At 35.5% G+C, this 17,953-nt stretch overlaps 1 protein-coding gene across 5 annotated transcripts in view; it reads left to right on the top strand.

Moving 5' to 3' along the window:
- COL24A1 (collagen type XXIV alpha 1 chain) overlaps nucleotides 1–17,953 on the top strand; it is a 405,325-nt gene that overhangs the window by 262,478 nt on the left and 124,894 nt on the right. For all 5 annotated transcript variants that reach the window (XM_040470847.1, XM_040470844.1, XM_040470848.1 and 2 more), the window contains 3 exons: nucleotides 4,723–4,776; nucleotides 14,545–14,598; nucleotides 17,813–17,866. In XM_040470847.1, the coding sequence (XP_040326781.1) occupies nucleotides 4,723–4,776; nucleotides 14,545–14,598; nucleotides 17,813–17,866 (162 nt within the window). The remainder of the gene's footprint in view (nucleotides 1–4,722; nucleotides 4,777–14,544; nucleotides 14,599–17,812; nucleotides 17,867–17,953) is intronic.

The following is a 17,953-nucleotide window of genomic DNA, read 5'->3' as shown; positions in this document are numbered from 1 at the left end:
CTCCAGGCTCTGAGCCATCAGCCCAGAGCCCGACGCGGGGCTCGAACTCACGGACAGCGAGATTGTGACCTGGCTCAAGTCGGATGCCCAACCGACTGCGCCACCCAGGCGCCCCGATAGTTTACATGTTTCTAGGAATTCTTCCATTTTTTTTATGTTGTCCAATTTGCTGGCATATAGTTTTTCATAATATTCTCTTGTAAATTTTTTTTTTAATTTTTTTTTCAACGTTTATTTATTTTTGGGACAGAGAGACACAGAGCATGAACGGGGGAGGGGCAGAGAGAGAGGGAGGCACAGAATCGGAAACAGGCTCCAGGCTCTGAGCCATCAGCCCAGAGTCGGACGCGGGGCTCGAACTCACGGACCGCGAGATCGTGACCTGGCTGAAGTCGGACACTTAACCGACTGGGCCACCCAGGCGCCCCTCTTGTAAATTTTTATATTTCTGTGGTGTTGGTTGTTATTTTTCCTCTCTCATTTGTGACTTTACTTATTTGGGTCCTTTCTCTTTTCTTCTTGGTAAGTCTGGCTAGAGGTTTATCAGTTTTATTGATTTTTTTCAAAGAAGATCTGGTTTCATTGATCTGTTCTATCATGGGTTTTTGTTTGTTTGTTTGTTTGTTTCTATATCATTTATTCTTGCTCTAATCTTTATTATTTCCTTCCTTCTGCTGGCCTTAGGTTTTGTTTGTAGTTCTTTTTCTAGCTCCTTTAGATGTAAGGTTAGGTTGTTTATTTGAGATGTTTCTTGAGTTGGCCTGTATTGTTATATAATCTCTCTTAGGACCACTTCTGCTGTATCCCAAGGGTTTTGAACCATTCTGTTCTCAATTTTATTTGTTTCCATGTACTTATTTTCTTTTTTGGGTTGACCCAAAAAGCCATGAATGTGTTAACCCATTCATTGTTTGGTATCATATTATTTAACCTCCATGCATTTGTGTTCTTTCCAGATGTTTTCTTCTGGTTGACTTCTAGTTTCATAGTGTGTGGTGCATGGTATGACTTCATTCTTCTTGTATTTGTTGAGGACTGTTTTGTGACCTAATATGTGATCTATTATGGAGAATTTTCCATGTGCACTTGAAAAGAATGTGTATTCTGCTGTTTGGGGATGGAATATTCTGAATATATCTGTTAATTCCATCTGGTCCAACATGTCATTTAAAGCCATTGTTTCCTTGTTGATTTTCTGTTTAGATCATCTCTCCATTGATGTAAATGGTGTGTTAAAGTCCTCTATTATTACTGTATTGTTATCAATTAGTTCCTTTATGTTTGTTATTGTTTTAAGTATGTGGGTGCTTCACGTTAGGTACATAAATATTTACAACTGTTATATCTTCTTGTTGGATTGTCCCCTTTGTGATTATATAGGGTCCTTTTTTATCTCTTGTTACAGTCTTTTTTTTTTTTAAGTCTAGTTTATTGGGATGCCTGGGTGGCTTAGTCGGTTAAAGGTCCAACTTCAGCTCAGGTCATGATCTCATGGTTTATGGGTTTGAGCCCCACATCGGGCTCTGTGCTAACAGCTCAGAGTCTGGAGTCTGCTTTGAATTCTGTGTCTCCCTCTCTCTCTGCCCCTCCTCTCTCTCTCTCTCTCTCTCTCTCTCTCTCTCTCTTTCTCTCTCAAAATTAAATAAACATTTTTCAAAAAGTAAAGTCAAGTTTATACAATATAAGTATTGTTACTCTGGCTTTCTTTTGACATCCATTTCATGATAAATACTTCTCTGCTCCTATATGTAGGCAGCATATAGATGGGCCTTATTTTTTTTTTTTTTTACCCATTCTGACATTCTGTGTCTTTTGATTGCAGTGTTCAGCCCATTTACAAAGTCATTATTGATAGATATGTATTTATTGCCATTTTATTATTTTTCTTGTGGTTGTTTCCCGAGATTTTCTCTGATCCTTTCTCACCGCTTTCCTGGTTTTCTGATTTTCTTAGTGATATATTTGTATTTATTTCTTTTTATTCTTTGCATGTTTATTAGTGGTTTTTAATATATGGTTACCATTAGATTTGTCAATAACCTCCTCTGCATATTGCAGTCTATATTTAAAGTTGATGGTCATTTAACTTTGAACCCATTCTTTTCTCCTCTCCTGCACCATGTTTTAGGTATGTTATTATATTTTGTATCCTTTACTGATTTACTGATTTTGTGTTTTTCCTGCCTTTAGGTTGTCACTTTTTGTCTTTCCTTTCCACTCAAAGAATCTCTTCAAATATTTCTTAAAGGGCTATGTTAGTGGTCATGAATTCCTTCTGCTTTTGTTGGTCTAGGAAACTCTTTATCTCTCCTTTCATGCTGAATGATAGCCTTGATGGATAGAGTGTTCTTGGCATCAGATTTTTCCCATTCAGCACTTTGAATATATCATGCCACTCCCTTCTGTCTTGCCAAGTTTCTGTTGTGAAACCTCCTGCTAGCCTTATGGATTTTCCCTTTTAAGTTAAGGACTCTTTTTATCTTGCTGCTTTTAAGATATTTTCTTTATTACTAAATTTTGCAAATTTAATTACGATATGTCTGGTGTGAGTCTACTTTTGTTTATTTTGATGGAAATTCTCTGTGCCTCCTAGATTGGGATGTCTATTTTCTTCCCCAGATTAGGGAAGTTTTCAGATATTATTTCTTCAAGTAAATTTTCTGCCCCTTTTTTTCTCTCTTCTTCTCCTGGGACTCCTATAAAACAAATGTTACTATGTTTGATGGAGCCACTGAGTTCCCTAAGCCTATTCTCATTTTGCATAATTCTTCTTTCTCTCTTTTGTTAAGCTTTATTGCTTTCCATTATTTTGTCTTCTAGGTCATTAATTCATTCCTCTGCTTCTTCCAACTTGATGTTCATTACATCAGGTGTGTTTCTAATCTTATTTATTGCACTCTTCACCTCTGACTGATTCTTTTTTTAACTCTTTTATCTCTGTGATAAGGGTCTCACTGATGCCCTCCATTCTTTTCTCAACTTTGGCGAGTATCCTTATCATGGTTTAAATTCTCCATCAGGCATGTTACTCATATATGTTTTGCTTAGATCTCTGGCCACAACTTTATCTTGTTCTTTCATTTGGGATAAATTCCTCTGTCTTCTCATTTTGTCTAAGTCTCTGCTTGCTTCTGTGTGTTAGAAAAGCCAGTTATGTCTCCTGTTCCTGAAAGTAATGACCTTATGAAGAAATAAGTTATTATCCAGGACCTGACACTTCAGGGAGTGTCTCCAGTGTGTGCTGCATATGCCCTGCTATTTTGTTCCAGCTGCTCTACCCTTCAGGCTGTTCATTGGCAGAGGCTCCTCTTGCCTACTGTGGGCAATTATTGGTCCTTGGCCTGAATGTGGTGAGATGTAACTAGGTGTTCTCTAGTCTGCTTGTGAAATGAGACCTGTCACCACCTCCACCAGAACTGAGGCCCTGCAAAACTCTCTAGTAGGCAGATGTGGTGTGGTCAGGGATTTGTGTTGGTCTTCTTGCAGAGGAGCCTGCCACACTGGGACTGAGGCAGGCATGACCGAGAAAGGCAGTTCCACCAGAGTGCAGGGTGGTGGGGCTTAGTGTAAGCATGGTAGGCAGACAGTGCCAGCACTGTGCTTTTTCCTGCAGGTGGCTCTGTGTTTATGCTGAGGGATGGGGGAGAAAAATGGTGTTGGCAGCAACTTTGTTCCAGAGAAGTGGAGAGGCATCTCCTTGAAAGCTGCCTCTCAGAGACCTACTCCAAGAAGAGTGAATCATCTCCCCACTGTGCCTGAGGAGTTCTTCATATTACTGTTTCCACACTGTATGCCCCTAGGTTGTCTGCCTGCCTTCTGTCCAAGAGCAGTGCAGTGCTTTTCAGGCTCTATCTCTGCCAAGCCTGTTAACCTTTAAAATTCTAGGCTTTAAGCCCCAGTGGGTGCAAAAACTCACAAAATTCAGCCCTTCTGATTTCCTAAGCCAATAGTATGGGAAACATTCTCATTTTGCATTCCCCTGTGTGCTCCTCTCTCTTGACCTTCTCTAAAACCATTACTCCCTCCCCTACACAGCAGCCAGGATCCATTTCTCCCCTAAACCATGTCTCTATACTTCCTGCCTTCTTCAATGTGACCTTTTCTCTCCTTTTAGTTGTGGAGTTTGTTCTTTCAGTCTTCAGGTTGATTTCTGGGTTACTAGGATGATTTTGTAGTTACCTTGTATTTGTGGGACTAGGTGAGCCTAGGGTTTTCATACTCCACTAGCATCTCCTCCTTTCCAAAAATGAAGGAAGTTTTGATACATGTTACAATATTGGTGAAACTTGAAGACATTATGCCACATGAAATAAGTCAGAGACAAAAGAACAATGTGGTATAACTCTACTTATATAAGGCACTTTAAGTAATCAAATTAGAGGCAGAACACAAGAATTGTGGTTTCCAGGGGAACTGGGGAGGGAGAAAGGATGTTTTTTAATGGGGATAGAATTTCAGTCTGGGAAGATAAACAGTTTCTGAAAATAAATAGTGATTATGGTAGTGCAACAATGTGAAGGTACTTAATACCATAAAACTGCACACTTAAAAAGTATTAAAATGGAAAACTTTATGTTATATATATTTTAGCACAAAAAGAAAAGAGAGAATAGAGGTTGACAGATAGGTTAGGTGGGAAGATTGTAAAGGAAAGCTGAGGTAAGGAAACTAAAACATGTTCAAGCATCACTTTTTCTTCACATTTTGCCTTTGTTTATTCAGGGTTTACAAGGACCCCCTGGGAGTACAGGAGACAAAGGACTTGAAGGAGAACCAGTAAGTTTAACTTTTTATTTTTCTAATTGTATTTTCTTCATAATATACATTTACCTTCTTGTTATTGCCCTCCTGTACTGTGGTGGTACATTTTTGAAAGCAGAATTTATCATGGACACCTAATTCTATAGAAAATATTTTGCTGTGAATATAGTTTTTATTACCTTTCTGGTCTTATATTGTCAAATGTTCCTATCTCTCTGGAACTGCTAAAACTTCCCATATTTCTATTTTCAACAAAGACAGCTCTGTTTTATTGACTTACAGAAATTTTCTTTGTGAATGGCTAGCTGTTCTTATAATGATTATTACACTGCCACACACACACAGTCATCTTTTTGTGGCCAACTCTGTAATGAAATACCGTACAAAGAAGCCAAACTCTACATCTGATGGGCCCAAATGGACAAACATGACAGAAACGTTGGTACACCAGTAATGTAAAATCTTACATCACAATTTCATAAATGTGATTCGATTATAAAATTTCCATGGAAAATGATTGTTAAAAGGAAAGACTTTCTCACAACTTATTCTTTATTTCCTATGTAGTCATTCTTCTGGTTAATAGTATTAGGTGTAATATGCTATAACATGCTTGTAAGATTTATAATACAATATAGTCTTGGAAATTCTACTGGGTTGATCTTATCTATTAGTTGACCCAAAGGTTTACAGGTGGCCTTTGCATGATTCATTTAGCTAGTAGCAAGTGGAAAATTTAACAAAGAGCTATTCTTACCAAATTGTGTTCATTTCCTCCTTTACATATTTAATCTCTGGTGTAATCTCTCTAAGCAAGAAGTAAACATTTAACTGTAAATATAAATCTCTCCAAATAAAGAATTTTAAAAATGATGTTTATCAAATGAACTCTTTTTGGTTCTCTCCCTGTTTTATATCTCTTGTTGTATCCTAACCTTTATTTGACCAAAAATAATGCAACCGTCTTTAACATTATTTACTTAAATATCTCTTTCTTCTAAAAATTTTATATCTCTTTGAAGTTAGAGACCGCTTTTCTCATGTTTATAATCCTGCCTGGTATAATACCTGGCATATTAGATCAATTTAGTGTATGTTTGTCAAACTGAATTAACAAAAGGTCTTATACCCAAAAAGCAAAATCAGTCAGCCAGTAATTTTAGATGCAGTGAAATGCAATGGAAACTAACTTAATAATGAACACATTTAAGTGAAGTATGTCAAAAGAGCTATGCCAACAGCAGAGACAATAGCTTAGGCTTTATACAAGAAAATGTTTGTTACTATAAGTATAAACAATTTCACTGGGTCAGTGGGTCTGGTAAATAAAATGCAAATAAGCTTATAATGGATGTTATGGGCTTTGCTTTGTATATTTGAGTTGCCTAGTTAAATTATAGAAAAGAAAGGAAGTAAATTGGTAAAATGAGAGACACAGAAGATATGTGGAGATTTATATTTTAAGAATACTAAGAGAGACCACATCTTTTCTATAGTCAAGACCCCTGAGAGTTGTCTTTTTCCCAGACAAGATTCAAACTAATGTGCTCATTGCAATGCAAATATTGGGGTTTGGATAGTTGACCATTCATTCATTCAGTCAACAAATATTCATTAAGTACCAGCACTGGGAGTATGGTGGTAAGTATGGAGGTTTCAGTCTAATGATGTAAATATGTACCAATTAGATTATCACAGAGAACAATGGAAAATTGCAAACTGAGCTAAATGCTGTGAAGTACAGGCATTCAATTCTAAGAGAATGTATAACAGAGAAACTATCCTTAGGGAAGCCTTCAGGAGGAGGAGCATTTGAGCTGGGATCTGAAGAATGAATAGTAGTTACTTAGGCAAAGATGGGGAGAGGTCATTTTAGAGAGAACATGAGCTGAGAGGAAGCTCTGCATATTTATTTGAAGATCTTAAAGAAGACTAGCCTGGTGGGGGCACAGAGTCAGGTAGGAAGTAAGTATAAGAAAAGGATGGCAAAAGAGGCAGAGAACAAAACTTGTAGCTTTATGAGCCCTATTACCAAGGATTTGTATTTTTATCATACGAAGAAAATAATGTCATTGAAGAGATAGGGCTAGTTTTATGATGATATTATTGTGTTGCAAAGATTATTCAAACAAATTGGAAGGGACTAGGAATGGACAAGAACTGCTTTCTGTTACAATAATCCAAGTAAGAGATGGTAGAACCCTTTTGATTAGCAGAAAAAAAGAAGTGTATGGATATGAAAGATTCAAAAGGAGATATAAAATCTATAGGAGATAGACTTCCATATGTGAAGTATGATTCCTAAGTGTCTGGCTGACCCAAATAAATATTTTTGCTATCTTTAAACATTGAAAATTGCCTTTAAAAAGGAAGATGAGGGGAATGCTATAGTTTAAAAAAGGTCAATTCTTGATAAGCTTGCTTTAGAATATACCCTCCAATTTAAAAAATATTATTTTCTATGTACGCTTCCTTAGTTGAGTACCAGAAGTCACTTCCACTTACCTTAAAAGATAATTATCAGGATTCTCAGGTTAATTAAAAGTATTTGATGAAAACTAACATTAAATTACTCATGAAGATATTAAAAATAGCAAAAGTTCTAGAAACAAATGATGAAAGAAGATTCCATATCAGTGTCTCAGTAAAATTTTGACAATTCTAAAGCCATACAGAAAAAAAAAAAAATGAAAGGCTAGAGATGAATTTCAGTTAAATACCAAAAATATCAAGTAAAATCAGCTATATAAAAAGAATTAACTGAATGAAGTGAAAGATGATGCAAAAGAGGAATTACAAAGGGAAAATTACTTAATATTAAGAAATCCTTATTATAACATATGACAGATATACTGGGAAAATGCTAAAAACCAGTACTCATTAAAATTCAACAACTACTCTTGATTTATTAAAAATTTATAATAAAATGATTTCTGGTCTGAATTGTAAGGAACTTGGAAGCTGCCATTCCCCTTCTTACAATAAGGCAAAAGCCTAGCAAACTGAAAATCAACAACTCTTTTTAGATCAATGAGGTCAAAGGACAAACTATTGCCTGAAAACTGGAGAGACAGACAGGAGGATAGAGAGAACCAGAGCTTACCTGAAGCAGAAGCCTGTAATTGGATGGTAGGAGCACTTTAAACTATAATTGACAAATTGCTGAAGACACAGTTTAGAGTATCTTAAGTGTTAAAAAACTAAGAGAGGCTCCTAAGAAGGCCCCACTTGCTACTGAGTTTTACCTCCAGGAGACCTGCTAGGTTCTCACTATAAAGTTCAGAGAAATGTCTATTTCTGCGTCTAGCAGTGGGATGGGAAACATAACCACTTTGAAATATACCCAGAGTTCTCTGTTCTCCTTAACAAGGCTTGCCCTCAAGGGAACCTGTTTTGTCAGAGCTAACTGTTTGGGGTTTCACCAAAGCCTACTGAACTGGGAAGAACAATTCCCAGCCCTAGCCATTTCTATATCATAAAGCTATAGAATGCTTCTTTCCACCCCCCCACCTTAACTCACCACCACATAAATAGGGCTCCTATTTAATAGCTGAGGATTACAGCTAAAAGAACTACAGACACAAACCCTTTTAAAGGTGTCTCTGGGAAAGCCTGAAGACAATGGACAAGACAAACACAATGACACTAGGAGGAAATTTATCCTCTGACACCATAGTGCAGCAAACAGTAAACACAGCCTAATTCCCAGCCAGATAACATAAAACCTTACACTAAAGACCTATTTACCTCGGGTCGTTTTACATCTTACTTGGCTTTCAACAACAACAACAACAAAATATTGGATAAAAGGGGGAAAAGGATAAAAGGGGGAAAAAAACAGTCTGAAGAGACAAAGCAAGCATCAGGAACAGACTCAGATATGTCAGAGACTTGGAAATTTTCAGACTGGGAATTCAAAAGTGAAGTAGAAATATATTTTCTCAGACAAGCAAAAACTGTTGGAATTTGTAACGAGTAGACCAACCTTGTAAGAAATGTTAAAAGAAGTTCTTCATAGAGAAGGAAAATTATATAGATGAGACTCTAGAAACGGAAGAAAGGAAAAGCTTTAGAAGGAATATATAAAAGTAAGATCAAGTCATTTGTTTTTCTTATTCTTAATAGAACAGGTATTGGTGCAAAATGGTAATTGTAACAGTGTATTTAGTCTCACATTTTATGGATAAGTATAGTGATATAGTGTTATTTGAAAATAGACTTGAATTCATTATAAATGTGCATTGCAAACTCTAGAGAAACGACTGAAAAATTTTTTAAAGAAGTATACTTGATATGGTAAAATAAGAGAGAAAATGGAATTAATTGAAATTCACAGCCGGCTAAAAAAAGGGTGGAAGACAAAACAAACAAAGAACAAGAGGAACAAATAGAAAACAGTAACAAAGTAGGTATGAACTCAACCATGTGGAAAACCCCAACAATTGACACACATACACAAAAACCACTCATGGAACCAATAAGCAGTTATAACAAGGTTGCATGTGGGGCGCCTGGGTAGGTCAGTTGGTTAAGCATCCAACTCTTGATTTTGGCCCTGGTCATGATCTCACGGTTGGGACTCTGTGCTAACAGCACGGAGCCTGCTTGGGATTCTCTCTCTCTCTCCCTCTCTTTCTCTGTCCCTCCCCTGATCTCTCTCTATCTCTCTGATCCTCCCCTGCTGGTTCTCTCTCTCAAAATAAATAAATAAAACTTTTTAAAAAATAACAAGGTTTCAGAATACAACTTTCAAAAATACTTAAAAAAATTTTTTACTCAAAATGGATTATAGACCTAAGTTTAAAATTTATGAAACTTCTATAAGTTAACATAAGAAGAAAATCTCACTGATCTTGGATTTAACAATGACTTTTTACATATAACACCAAAAGCATTATTTGTGAATGGAAAAATTGATAAGTTGGATTTCATTAAAATTAAAAACTTCTGCTCTGTGGAAGATATATTAAGAGAATGAAAGACATGCAACACACTGGGAAAAAACATTTGCAAAATGCAGATCTGATATGGGACTTGTATACAAAATACAGAAAGAACTCTTAAAAGTTAACAATAAGAGGGGCATCTGGGTGGTTCAGTTGGTTAAGCATCCAACTTCAGCTCAGGTCCTGATCCCACAGTTTGTGAGTTTCAGCCCCACATTGGGCTCTGTGCTGACAGCTCAGAGCCTGGATGCTGCTTCAGACTCTGTGTCTCCTCTCTCTCCGCCCTTCCCTGTCTTGTGCTCTGTCTCTCTCTTTCAAAAATAAATAAACATTTACAATTTTTTAAGTTAATAATAAGAAAACAAACAATCCGTTTAAAAAGTAGGCAAAAGATATGAACAGTCACTACACCAAAGACATACAGATGGCAAAGAAACATATGAAAATATGCTTGTCATATGTCATTAAAGAAGTACAAATTAAAACAGTGACATACTATTACATACCTATATGAATGGCTAAAATCTAAAACACTGACAATACCAAATGTTAACAAAGACGTGGAATAACCGAGTTTTCATTCATTGTTGATGGTAATACAGAATGGTACAGCAACTTTGGAACACAACTTGGCAGGTTTTTACAGAGCTAAACATATTCTTACCATTATGATCCAGCAATCATGCTCCTGAGTATTTATGAAAACAAGTGGAAAATGTAAAAAAAAATTTTTTTTAATGTTTTTATTTATTTTTGAGACAGAGAAAGAGCATGAGCAGGGGAGGGGCAGAGAGAGAGAGGGAGACACAGAATCTGAAGCAGGCTCCAGGCTCTGAGCTGTCAGCACAGAGCCCAACACGGGGCTTGAACCACAGACTGGCAGATCATGACCTGAGCCGAAGTTGGACGCTCAACTGACTGAGCCACCCAGGCGCCCCTAGAAGTGGAAAATTTAAGGTCCACACAAGAACCTGCACATGAATATTTATAGCAGCTTTATTTATAGTTGCCCAAGGTAGAAGCAACTGATATGTCCTCAAAAGGTAAATGGGTAAACAAACTGTGATACATCCATATAATGAAATATTATTCATCAATAAAAAGAAAAGAGCTATTAAGCCACAAAAAGACAGAGAGACCTTTCAAGTGCATCCTGATAAGTAAAAGAAGCCAATCTGAAAAGTATAAATACTTTATGACTCCAACTATATGACATTCTGGAAAAGGTAAAACTACACAGACACTAAAAAGACCAGTGGTTGCCAGGTGCTGGGGGAAGAGGACCAGAGATGAATAGGGGGAAAACAGGACAATTTGGAAGCAGTGAAACTATTTTGTATCATACTGTCACAATGGAGACATGATGTACAGTTCTCAAAACTCATATAAGAGTACAACACAGAGTGAACACAGATTGTAAACTGTGTACTTTAGTTAGTAATAGTGTGTCAATCTTGGTTAATCCATTGTAACAAATATAAGATATTAATAATAGGGAAAATTAGGCAGGGGTGGTATATGGGGACTCTCTGTACTTTCTGTTTAATTTTTCTATACATCTAAAATTTCTGTAAGAAATAAAGTTTATTAGTTAAAACAAAATATTCTAGTAACATAAGCATAGTTCTGTAATAAGGGAAAGTAACTTATCTTGTATTCTCACCCAACCTGCTAAGAAACACTAAAACACTAGAAACATAGGCCACAAGATAAGATCACGGTCACTATATTTTCTAACATTATTCAAAAAGTTTTAGCTAGTGTAGTGGTATATGACACAGAAATGATAATATAAGGAAAGGAAAGCATTATTACTTAGTGAAATTTTAAAAAATCCCCAAAAACTTGTAAAACCTAAAAACTTAATTCTGTATTTTTCAATTTCTGAGATAGAGTAATATAATGGCAAGACATAAATATTTTTAAAAATAAGTTTTTCTGTGTACAAGTAATAAAATATAATAGAAAAAATATCCCACTGTAGATAGAAACAAAACACAATACATAAGGATAAACTTAATGAGAATTCGATGGGGCACATAAGAAGAAAACTTCAAAACTTCATTAAGAGACCCAAAAACAGACTTAAGTAGAAAGTCAAATTATTACCTAACTAAAAGATTGACTATTTTTAAAATTAATGTATTAGGGATGCCTAGGTAGCTCAGTCAGTTAAGCCTCTCTCTCTCAAAATAAATAAATAAACTTTAATTTTAAAAAGCTTAAAAGAAATAATGTAGAATAATTAAATGGAAATAGATGTTTTAATCTTAATTGTGATGGAAAAAGTCTTAAAAGATTAAGAGATTTGGGGCGCCTGGGTGGCACAGTTGGTTAAGCGTCCGACTTCAGCCAGGTCACGATCTCGCGGTCCGTGAGTTCGAGCCCCGCGTCGGGCTCTGGGCTGGTGGCTCGGAGCCTGGAGCCTGTTTCCGATTCTGTGTCTCCCTCTCTCTCTGCCCCTCGCCCGTTCATGCTCTGTCTCTCTCTGTCCCAAAAATAAATAAACGTTGAAAAAAAATTAAAAAAAAAAAAGATTAAGAGATTTAACAGTGATCACACTTAGTGGGAAAAAAGTTATCTTTAACAATATATTTTTTAAACTTATTTATTTATTTTGAGAGAGAGTATGTGCACAAGAAGGGGAGGGGCCAAGAGAGAGGGAGAGAGAGAATCAGAGACCGACATGGGGTTTGAAGCCACAAACTGTGAGATCATGACCTGAGTCAAAATAAGAGTCAGATGCTTAACCAAATGAGCCACGCAGGCACCCTAATAATATATTTTAAAAATAAAATGATAAACTACATACTGGGCAGACGTTAACAATAAAATAGGATGCCTGAAAGTCTGTGTCCACAGCACATAAAATACTCATACAAATTTTATAAATGACTCCAAAAATACATAGGCAAAAGACATGATTAAGTAATACATAGATTATTACAGATAGCTGATAAACAAATAACAGAAACGATATTCAGCCTTGCTAATAGTTAAATATATACACATTTTAAAATAAGAGGTTGTCCATCAAATTAAAGAAGAATTTAAAAATGAATATTCTGTGTTGGCATGAATTCATTGAAATAGATTTTACTTTTATGTATTTCTTGTGAAAAGTTAGTTATTGCAACCTTTCCGGAAACGTACTTGACTTTGTGAATAAATAATGGTACATTTCAGACTCTCTTCTAAGGGAGAATATTCAGAATACACACAAAGACATCTGCACAGACATGTTTCTCTCAGCATCTTTATAACAGTGTAGAAATACATTCTGAGGAGAATTCATAAATTTTAAAATATTATACATAATATTTAATGAGCCATAAATGAAAAACATCATTGACCTCTTAATACCTTTAATGGCTTATGCAACCTTACAAACCTAGCCTTCAAATATTTATCTCAGCTATTTGACAATATCACCTGATGGTACAGGTCCTAACATTCACTGATAAATAGTCTAACATGCATATAATAAATCTAGTAAAGTAATATTTACTGTAAAGGAGATATAGAAACAATATAAATGTCTGTTATTAAGAAAATGACTAGATTACAGTACTATAGAATATGAGATGAATGGATATTATGTATCTGTTGAACAAGTTGTTATGAAGTATTTACAACAACATGATAAAATATTTATATTCAAAATAGAATCTTAAGCATAAAACAGATAATTACATTATTTATAAGTATGCCCCCACAACAGAGCTAGAAGGAAATATGCAAGAATATTTACAGTGTAACCTCTGAATGGTAGATATACTTAATATATACTTAATCTGGTTTTTTTTTTTTTTTGGTACTTGCCATACTTTTTAAATGTTAAAATGAACATTACTGACTAACAATTAAGAAAACTTGAAGACAACCAATGATAGCACATTTTTTCTTTCCCATTACTACACTTTTTTTTTTAAGTGAGGTGTTCACAAAATTGTTAGGGAGCATAATCTCATAGAAAATTTTAACTATCTTAATCTAAGAAAACAGCTTCTTTGTGCTTTCTAAAAAGGTCAAAAACTGCAAGTAGCTTCTTTGGATGGCTGGAGAAACAGCATTATATTGTAGTTGCTAAATAAGTATTATTCTAAAATAATTCCAGCCAGTGAAATGGCTTCCACACATCTTTAAGTTCAGCAATCTGATGTTTATGCAGTAAACTATTCAATATTTGTTTACTTAAAATTATACTATTCAATATTACAGTGGCCAAGATTCCCACGAAGGCCCCAACATGCATTTATTGCACCTTAGTGATTATCTATATGGGTAAACACTGTTATATCTGTTCATGTGAAACAGAGATATTGTTGAACTGGACTCAATACCATATAAACTACAACATATTTTTATTTCATTGGAGGTCATATATTTGCTTCTTTAAAAATGCTATTTTTTGTCACATATTTGTCAGGAATGTCATATCCACTAAATAAGGTAACTTTTGAAAACCCTTAGCATGATATTTCATACTTATTAGGTGCTTGATAAATGTTTATTGAAGGGATGAGTGAATTAGGGAATGAAAGGTACTGTCCTTTCTTTCTTTTTCTTTTGAATGCAAACATAGCCTAATACTATTCACATACACATAACATACACACACACACATACACACACACACACACACACACACACACGCACACAAATGAATCAACTATAAACTTATAATTTTTTTATACAAAAGTAAAGTAATACATTGTTAAAGGAATTATGTATTCTATTACATATGATATATTATAAATTACATATTTAGATGCATATGTTAATTGAAATACAGAGTAACTTTGATTCTCAGATCTTAAATTTTATCTTAATATAGGGACCACGAGGATTGCCAGGTGATGCTGGACCCCCTGGAGAAACGGGTGCTGAGGTAATTTTTTTGTGCCTCTTTCTTGTTATTTCACTAGTACTCAGTACTTTTTATAAGACTCCTCAAGGTAAAGTTGATACATTAAGTATATATTTAAAGAATAATTCTGTAGTGTTGTGTTTCATATTCAGAAAACAAAGCCTAAAATTCCATTAAAAGTAGGGATGACTGTTGTGTGAACCTAATTTTATACACATAAAGTTCTCTCTTTTTTAGTTTTTATTTAAATTCCAGTTAACATACAGTGTAATATTAGTTTCAAGTGAACAATATAGTGATTCAACACAGATAACACCTTGTGCAAATCCTAACAGGTGCACTTCTTAATCCACATCACCTGTTTAACCCATATCCCCACCCACCTCCCCTCTGGTAACCATCAGTTTGTTCTCTATAGTTAAGAGTCTGTTTCTTGGTTTTCCTCTCTCCTTTTTCCCCTCTGAACATTTGCTTTGTTTCTTAAATCCCACATGAGTCAAATCATATGGTGTTTGTCTGTCTCTGACTTATTTTGTTTAGCATAATACTCTCTAGCTCCATCCATGTCATTTCAAATGGCAAGATTTCATTCTTTTTTGATGGATGAGTAATATTCCATGGTATGTACACACACACACACACACACACACACACACACACACACACACCACATCTTCCTTATCCATTCATCAGTAGATGGACATTTGGTCTCTTTCTAAAATTTGGCTATTATTGATAATGCTGCTATAAGCATCAGGGTACATATATCCCTTTGAATTAGTGTGTTTTGTATTCTTAGGGTAAAAACCTAGTAGTGCAATTGCTGGATGATAGGGTACTTCTATTTTTAATTTTTTGAGGAAACCCCACCACAGTGACTGCAACAGTTTGTGTTCCCAACAACAGTGTAAGAGGGCTCCCCTTTCTCTGCATCCTTGCCAACACCTGTTATTTCTTGTTTTATTAATTTTAGCCATTCTGACTGGTGTGAGGTGACATCTCATTGTAGTTTTGATTTGTATTTCCCCGATGATGAGTGATGTTGAGCATCATTTCATGTGTCTGTTGGCCAACTATTCATGTCTTCCGCCAATTTTTAATTGGATTATTGGTTTTTGGTATTGAGTTGTATAAGTTCTTTATAAATTTTGGATATTAACCCCTTATCAAATATACCATTTGTTTGCCTTTTTGTTTTGTTTTATCTTATGGGCTGTGTTAAATCATTGTAAGGTATAAGCAGGGCAGTGATAAAGTCAGATTTATATCTTTGGAAGATAATTCCAGCAGCTGCTTAGAGGATATATTTGAGAAGACAAGAGTGAAGCCATGTATACCTACTAAAGGGCCTTTGCATTCAACCAGGCAAGAAATGATGGACTTCTGAACTAAAGTAGTAAGTATAGAAAAGGAAAGAAGTGGATGGATTTGAGAAATTCTGCAGAACCTTCATATTTGTAGAATATGGGAAGTAAAGGGAAAAGAGAAGTGAAAAATTATTCCCAGATTTCTAGGCTGTGCAACAGAATGGATGGCAATACCTTTCCTGAGATCAGAGAAGATTATCAGGGAGATGGGGATCATCATCTACTAATCTGCCCAAGGTTAAGAATTAGTAGAGCCTGGCTTTGAATACACATCTGACTCAAAAACTAATGCCGATAACCTATACTATGCCACATCCTCTGAGCCTAAAGAAAGCTGAGAAAAGTCATACCTAATAACTTGAAGTTTTTTTAACAGAGTAGGAGACATAATTTCTGTTGTGATAAGAAGTAGGGGTTGAGTAGGTCAGTTGAGGGAAATTTGCTGGTTTAGAATAATGGTTGAGGATAATGGGAGAGGGAAATGACTATAGGCAAGTGAAAGGGCAGATATACCTTACTAAAAGTCAAGCTTTTAGAAGGAAACTATGAATTTGCATTATATTAATGATAATTATAATAGCCCACAATTATGGAGCATTTTCTATGTGCCTAGCAGTACTTGTGTGCTTTGCTGTATTAATGGATTCTCATAACACCCTATGAGATAGATACTATGACATAAAAGATAGTTTAAGCTCTAATAGTTCTATGGAAGAGTATCACCCATGGATCAGAACTACTGAGGAATCACTGAAAGGTAGAAAGGAAACAGAAAGCTTTTGGTCAAGATAGTGTTGTGAGTGAATGCTTTAAACTACCTCTCTATTCCAAAAACATGGGAATTACAAAATACATATGTATGTGTTTGTAATTATACATACACACATATACATACATACACGTGAAAGAGAGAGAAGAAGAAGGTAGAACAAGGAAGGGGAGTGGGGAGGGTATCTTTAATATGCTCAAAACAAGATATACATCCCTGAAGCATCTCTGAAACAAAAAACAATACAATAGCAATTGTAGGAGCTCCAGGTCTAGAGATAGCCAGAGGTTGTAAGAAGTTTATGTTTTCAAGGTAAAAGGAGCCAAGTGCTTCCCAACTGGACCCACCCATGAAAGGAAAGTGGAAAAGATATCATAAACATCTTTCATAATGTGAATTAACTCATATCACCTTTGTGTGATTTTTTTTATTCTTTATTTTTGAGAGAGAGATAGCTAGACAGAGTGAGACTGGGGGAGGAACAGAGAGAGAGGGAGACACAGAATCCAAAGCAGGCTCCAGGCTCTCAACTGTCCACACAGAGCCCAACATGGGGTTTGAACTCATGAACCACAAGATCATGACCTGAGCCGAAGTCGGACACTTAACCGATTGAGCCACCCAGGCACCCCTGTGTGATATTTTTTATAAAATGAATAAAGAAAACTGAAATTTTTAAAGGGAGTGTGCTCCAAAGGGCTCAACAGAAATGGATGGAAGAGTAAAAAGTGAAAAAACAGAGAATATTATGTAAGAATATGAGGGTAGAAAATTAGAAGAGGAAATGGGAAGTGATTTCTCTTTGACCAAGGATTAAAATATGAGGACCAAGGATTAAAATATGAGACGAAGAATTTGAAGAAACTGGTCTTAAAAGTTCTAACTTAGGTGATGTTGTCTTACCACTTGAACTATTAAAAGGTCCCAGAATTATCTGGTCTTATGCGATGATGTTTATAAAGTAACAGCAAAATACTTTCCTGAACATAGGTATCTCACTTTGGGCTAAAAACTACTACCATCTTCTTATAAGGTTGTTATTGACATTGCAACTGGTGAAGGAATATATCCAGACAATGTGTCAAATCTTCTCTTCTAGGGCCCTTCAGGTATTGAAGGAGAAGCAGGTCTGCAAGGTGAACCAGGTGCAAAGGTAACCTTTCTAAATAGTAAAAGGAATGGTCTCTAAACTTTCAATACTGAATCCCCTATGTTTGCCACATTTTGGCAAATAACCATA

Source organism: Herpailurus yagouaroundi, unplaced genomic scaffold, assembly GCF_014898765.1.
Source record: "Herpailurus yagouaroundi ecotype Mexico unplaced genomic scaffold, PumYag 77, whole genome shotgun sequence".
NCBI lineage: Eukaryota > Metazoa > Chordata > Mammalia > Carnivora > Felidae > Herpailurus > Herpailurus yagouaroundi.
This window is presented reverse-complemented; position numbering and strand designations above follow the sequence as displayed.